The sequence below is a fragment of the Triticum aestivum genome, chromosome 6A (assembly GCF_018294505.1).
Source record: "Triticum aestivum cultivar Chinese Spring chromosome 6A, IWGSC CS RefSeq v2.1, whole genome shotgun sequence".
Taxonomy (NCBI): domain Eukaryota; kingdom Viridiplantae; phylum Streptophyta; class Magnoliopsida; order Poales; family Poaceae; genus Triticum; species Triticum aestivum.
In genome coordinates this window covers 513306291-513312746 of record NC_057809.1, presented here as the reverse complement: position 1 = coordinate 513312746, position 6456 = coordinate 513306291, and the positions used below count along the sequence as shown (strand labels likewise).

Below are 6456 nucleotides of genomic sequence, written 5' to 3'. Positions count from 1 at the left end.
AAAATAGTTCAAGAGGAATAATAGCAAATTGGACGATTTGCTTCCTCTCAATTTCCAATCCTATCCTCCAAAAAAAAGTTTACCTAGTGTGTCGAAATAATTAACAATTCAGCCGTACCAATTTTGGGCCATGGCCTAAATCTTGGCTTTTGCTTAGATTTTTTTCCCGATTTGACTATGCTCGTTGGTCAACGTTATTCCATTTTTCCAGCCAGAATTCGCCAAATTATGTGGAGAGAAACATTAATCAAACTACCGGCAACAAAGTTTTTGGTGGAATTCGCTTGGGCCCAAAACCAAACACACTAAAATTTCATAACAGATTCACTGACAAAAAGAAAGAAAAAAACATAACAGATGGACGAAGGGCCTACTGAAACGGGCCGTCACGAAACATCCCGGAGAGGCCCAGTCAGCCAGCAAGCCCTAATTTCCCCCGCTATAAAGCCGCGACCCCTTGCGACCTGCCGTTCCCCACTAGGGTTTATCTCCTCTCGCCGCAGCCTCCACCGAAGCCAAGAGAGGAGCAGGGCGAAAGGAGGCCGTCGGAGATGTCGGAGAAGAAGCGCGCCCCCGGCCCGCGCAAGGACGAGGTGGTGACACGCGAGTACACCGTCAACCTCCACAAGCGCCTCCATGGATGGTATACTCCCTCCTCACCCGCCCCCTCCATTCCCGAGCTCCGCGCTCCCGGTAGATCCGCTAGTCAGATTCCGCCTCCGGGCTTCACGGGGTGTCGCCATGGCGCTTACGGGCCCTCCTGGTGGAGATGCTGGTGTGAAAGGTTGCTGCCTGCGAGCACTATGTGGGCTCGTGAATGGCTGTCACACCTGTATGGATCGAAATCCTTCCAGCTAGATGATACTAGGGATCGCATGACCGAGCGGTATCCCGATCTCTTGGATTCTGCTCTTGTATCTGACCCCACATTATTTTCACGTGGATCTTCGATCTGTGCCATTCTATTAGGTGTTATTAATCGGGTATAGTCAGGTGTCTGCCTTCTAAATCATGTGGTTTCGCACAGTTACATGCCCGAGAGATTAACTCCGCTCATCGTTACACGTATGGCTTCTCTTGGTGCTACTATGTGTTCCATTTGGGCTGTATATTCTGCTTTCTATTTGTTTGTTTGTTAATCTAGTAAGTTTATTGATCAGTTGTGCCCGGACATAGTCAGGTATCTGTCTTGAAATTGTGGTTGATACAGTTACTTGTCCGGTACATTGATGTTGCTCATCGTTACATGTGTTGCCTCCATATGCTTTCACGTGTTCCATTTGGGCGCTACATTATAACTAAACATTATTATCTATTTGATCATATAATTTGCTCATTATGCCCGGTCATAGTCAGGTATCTGTCTTAAAATTGTGGTTGATACAGTTACATGCCCGGTAAATAGATGTTGCTCATCGTTACATGTGTTGCCTCCATATGCTTTCACGTGTTCCATTTGGGCGCCACATTAAAACTAAACATTATTATCTATTTGATCATATAATCTGCCCATTATGTCTGCTCATAGTCAGGTATCTGTCTTAAAATTGTGGTTGATACAGTTACATGACCGGTAAATAGATGCTGCTCATCGTTACATGTGTTGCCATCAAATGCTACCACGTGTTCCGTTTGGGCTCTACACTAAAACTAGATTTTATCATTTGATCTTTCTTGTCTATTATGCCCGGTCATAGTCAGGTATCCGTCTATAAATTTAGTGGTTGATACAGTTACATGCCCGGTACACAGATGTTGCTCATCGTTGCACTTGCTGCCTTCATATGCTGCCATGTGTTACATATGGGCTCTACATTGAAACTAGGTTGTCATTTGATCTTATAGATTGTCCATTATGCCCGGTCATAGTCAGGTATCTGTCTTTAAATCTTGTGGTTGATACAGTTACATGACCGGTACATAGATGCTACTCATCGTTACACTTGCTGCCTTCATATGCTGTCATGTGTTCCATTTGGGCACTACATTGAGATGAAATATATTTTCTCCACTTGCTTTGTTTTGTTTTGTGTTTTATATATTACATTTCTATGTTGCTTATGTCGTAATGTTTCATCTATCTTTCTCATGCTTTCTTTCTGGTTACAAAATCCTCTATTTATATCAATCACTAATGGTAGCTTCATTCTATTGAACAGCACCTTCAAGAAGAAGGCACCAAATGCCATCAAGGAGATCAGGAAGTTTGCACAGAAGGCCATGGGAACCAACGATGTCCGCATTGACGTGAAGCTCAACAAGCACATCTGGAGCAGTGGCATCAGGAGTGTCCCGAGGAGAGTCCGTGTCAGGATTGCCCGCAAGAGGAATGACGAGGAGGACGCTAAGGAGGAGCTGTACTCTCTGGTCACAGTTGCTGAAGTTCCCCAGGAAGGTCTTAAAGGTTTGGGTACCAAGGTTGTGGAGGATGAGGACTAAACCCCCTGTCTGTCGTATCGATCAGTTAGAACTTAATACATATCTGCTGAGAGCATATTGGGAAGTCTTGCTTTAGCTTATTGTTATCTACTGTTCATGATGTTCCATGACTTCTTGATAGAAGATTTGAGACGTTGGATATTTTGTTCAAGTGCTTGAAGTTTTGACTTGTTGTTTGACTCTGGTCGTTCGTCATTCCTTGTGATGATATTACCTTCGAGGCTGGTGAACTCCTTGCTAGGAACTTTATAGGTTTGAGACTCCTGGCAATGAGTTATATGCGCCTGGTAAACATCGTGTAGGTTTGAGACTCGATCATGCAGGAAGTTTGTGTTTGGAATAGTTGTGGGATCCCTGGTTCCGCCATCACATCTTGTTCATTGTCTCGTTTTCTTTAGATCTTCTCCGTCAGGAGCTTACAACCCCCTGGGGCGCAACAGTTGAAGCAAAAAAGCTTTACCCCCAACTTCCCATGTCAACAATGTTCAATGTCCAGCAATTGAGGGGATGCATCAAGCCCAATGTGGATGGATCATATGTAGAGAGCCATGGTACAATTGGGGTCATATGTCTGAGGTTATGACTACAAACATCATGCAAAAATAAACTAAAACAGCCAAAACCCATGTCTTCTTTGACAATCCAGGAACTGAAACAAAGGGAATCGAACAGCCAGCAAAGTACGCTGTCTTTTAACACCCCAACAGAAGACAAGATACACTCCTTTGGATGAGCTTCTAGCTTCCTTTGGGAGGCTTCATGGTAGAACCATGGTCTGGCTAGAATCCTTCCTAGATGATCTTGAGAATTCCCGTGTGGCAGATTATAATATGCCTAATGATTAATAAATCCCACAAAGAGACCCTTTGTGGCTTCACACTATCATCGAGTTACACTGTTGTAAGCAAATGAGTCTACAAAGAGTGGTAATCATATTGACCTCGGTAAACTAGCCGACATGTTATTCTGAAGCCACTGTTTGGTAGAGCATCTAACGTGCATGGTATAACATCCAGTTCGAATGGAGGGGAATGAGAGCTCAGCAGTACCAGCCCGTGATAGAAGTTTGTATTTTCTGGAAAAGAATTTAGCTTCAAGGAAGCTTCTCAATGGTCCATTGTGGTACTGGAAAATCAGCCAGGTTAAGAGCTGCCCCCATGACAGTACTAATTTCTTCAGAAGGGCTCCCAAGGACATAGATCAACTTTGATGGATCGACTATTAGCCATGAATTACCTGTGACAAGAAGATGAAGTTACGTATAAGATCTCAAAAGTATTTCAGCACATGTAATCAAACACCAAATGATCAAGTACAAACAAAACTAACATTATTTTTTTTATACAGAGCAGGATTTTCAAAAATAGAGTACTGGATGACAATATGGAAGCAAATGTTGCAGATCCTTATTCAACAAAACTAGAAGGTGGAACAATCGTATCTGATGTGACCGCTACATTGACCCTGTTAACTCCAAATTGAGTTGACTTGGAAACCAAATAACAATTGAAACAACATAATTATTTTTATCATGACCAAGGAAGTTGGTGTAAAGCAAACTAGAAGGTTATATTGCAAGATTTATATTTCCACACAACCTATAATGGGAAAAGAGATTAGCAAATGCCCACGATAGAAATTAGTTTCCAATAACTCTTCATGTAATGATTAACAAATTGGTTTCCAATAACCTTTTAGAAGTGCCGAATGCTGAAGGTGTTGAACTGGCTTGTAAGTTGTAATGTCTTGGGTACCAATTTAGCAAATTCAAACTGTGGTTGGGTTCCGAGCGGAGGATAGTACTCGCTCAGTCACATATCACCAGCAGAAAATGGAAGTGAAAATATAAGCCAATAAGCATTCCAGAAACCAAACCCATAAGTATCTGACAAGTCATCATCCACCAGTAATTGCTACTCCCTCCGTTCCAAAATATAGTGCTTCCTCTATTCCCGTGCTTCAAGTTTGACCATAAATTTAACCAACGAGACCGACTGCGACGGAGCAAAAGTTATACCAGTGAATTCGTATTCAAAAGAAGTTTTCAACTATATAATTTTTTCTCCCGCCGCAGTCGGTCTCGTTGGTTAAATTTATGGTCAAAGTTGGACCTCGGAAAGTGCAGGCGCACTATATTTTGGAATGGAGGGAGTACTTATCATGTTCCTGCAAATGCACAGGCTATCTTGATACCGTCTCCAGGACCCTAGCAGTGTCACCCAGCTGCGTAGAACCATAATAGCATGCACTCCACAAAATGTCTCAAACCATAGGGTGATGCATGTTGAATATTTACACGGGGCATCAGTTGGCTAATCTCTAAAAGTGAAACCTCAAGAGTCAAGAGCCTCGGTACCAAAAGTTCTTTCAGCAACAATAACAGTACACTGTTAGACATGATTACCTTTATGACAGAGAATTTGATTGAATAGGCATGATTATGTGTCTATGCTAGCTCATTTGGTAAATGCCTAGAAAGATTTGATTCACTATAGCAGCTCCTACCAGGTACTATGATGGTGTTATGGTTTACAATCTACAGTACTATGCATAGAACTTCATTCAGCTCTAACAGAAAATCCCCGGTTCACTTGTCTATGGTTGGCAAAGCTTAGCCCGACAGCTTTACTGACCGAAAGAACTAGTAGTAACTTTCAAGATTTACACTAGTAGGCAATGTTCAGGATATCGGTAACTGGTACCTTCAGGTGCTGAGTAGGGATAAATAGGCGAATCAGCAGTTAATCGGCTGATAAATCAGTTACTATCGGCTATTCGGTGACCCACCTGAGTAGCAATTAACTGACCGAGATGGCGATTAACTGGCCTATATTTGGAACATTATAGTAGCGACAGAATTATCGCTGTTATTTAACCAAGACAATATAGCACGGAATTTTCTTTTATGAACGCAGCAGAAACAGGCCAAAGCCATACAGCCACATGATAAAGTTGGGATTCCATAAATAGCATTCTCAGTCACTAACACAGACAAGTTCAGAATAATGATATGATAACAGATTGCCACAGACAAAGGGATAGATGCGACGGGACAAAGAAATGCAGTCTCTGTTGCGCATTACCCCATGGATGGATCAGAATTCAGAAGTACACGGCCATCTGAACCCCCTTCTCCACGAAGCCGCATTTGGCGTAGTAGGCGCGCAGCTCCGGGGTGCAGTCCAGGATGACCTTGTAGCAGCCGGCGTCCTTCGCCGTCTCCACGAGGCGGCGCACGACGCGGAGCCCGAGCCCCCGGCCGCGCGCGGCGGCGTCGACCACCACGTCCTCCACGTGCCCCACCTTGCCGCCGCCGCGGAGGAACTTGCGCTCCACGAAGAGGCACCCCGTGGAGAGGATCCGCCGCTCCGGAGCCGCGGCGGGGTCCTCGGCCACGAGGATGACGTGGTCGTCGCCGAGGGCCGCGAGGTTGGCGAAGCACGCGGCGAACTCGGACTCGGTGAGGTCCGGGCAGGAGGAGAGCTGGGAGAGGAGGGGTAGGAAGCCCCTCTCGCGGTCGGCGATCTCTAGGCGGCGGATTTTGACGGAGTCGCCGGTCTCGGTCGCTGCGGGTTCCGGCGAGGCGGATGCCATCTGGGTCCGAGAGCTCGGGACTGAAGCGGGTAGCTTCGGCAAGTGACGCCTCTTTTTTCTTGTGCCGCACGATGCGTGAGCCGTTGGATGGCGCATCAACGCCCTCGATTGGCCATGCCGATTTGCTATCAGTGCTACAAATGCAAACAAAGCACGTGCAGGCTTAGAAGCCCCCCTGGTTCAAGCTTAGTTGAAAAAAAAATAGAAATCTTCGACGCGATCATTCGCCTGACAATGACTTAGACACGACACGGACGAGAAGAAACAGAAGGGCAATTGAGAAAGACGAAGAGGGATAGAGGGGGAGAGGAAATCAAAGGATGTGTGTAAGGGTTGAACGTCATGGCGACAACCACCGCAAAAGGGAGAAGAAAAGGACCTGGAACAACAATGGATGGAGGGTTGAGGCTCCGGTGGAAGAGA

General features: G+C 45.2%; 2 protein-coding genes across 3 annotated transcripts; one reads left to right on the top strand and one right to left on the bottom strand.

Moving 5' to 3' along the window:
- The first annotated feature begins 445 nt into the window (after positions 1-445).
- Positions 446-2618, top strand: LOC123128197 (60S ribosomal protein L31). The gene is made up of 2 exons (XM_044548134.1): positions 446-643; positions 2160-2618. The coding sequence occupies exons 1-2, from the start codon at positions 552-554 to the stop codon at positions 2437-2439; spliced, it is 372 nt and encodes a 123-aa protein (XP_044404069.1). The 5' UTR covers positions 446-551; the 3' UTR covers positions 2440-2618.
- Positions 2619-3047: 429 nt separating this feature from the next.
- On the bottom strand, positions 3048-6078 carry LOC123128196 (probable glucosamine 6-phosphate N-acetyltransferase 2). Of its 2 annotated transcripts, none has more exons than XR_006462952.1 (2): positions 4131-6078; positions 3048-3675 (listed from the first exon to the last, which is right to left on the bottom strand). XR_006462952.1 is itself a non-coding variant. In XM_044548133.1 (2 exons), the coding sequence occupies exon 1, from the start codon at positions 6031-6033 to the stop codon at positions 5542-5544; it is 492 nt and encodes a 163-aa protein (XP_044404068.1). In that variant the 5' UTR covers positions 6034-6077; the 3' UTR covers positions 3048-3675; positions 5523-5541. The 2 variants fall into 2 exon arrangements, 1 of the variants encoding a protein (XP_044404068.1); XM_044548133.1 differs by having other exon boundaries at positions 5523-6077.
- Between the last annotated feature and the right edge of the window lie 378 nt (positions 6079-6456).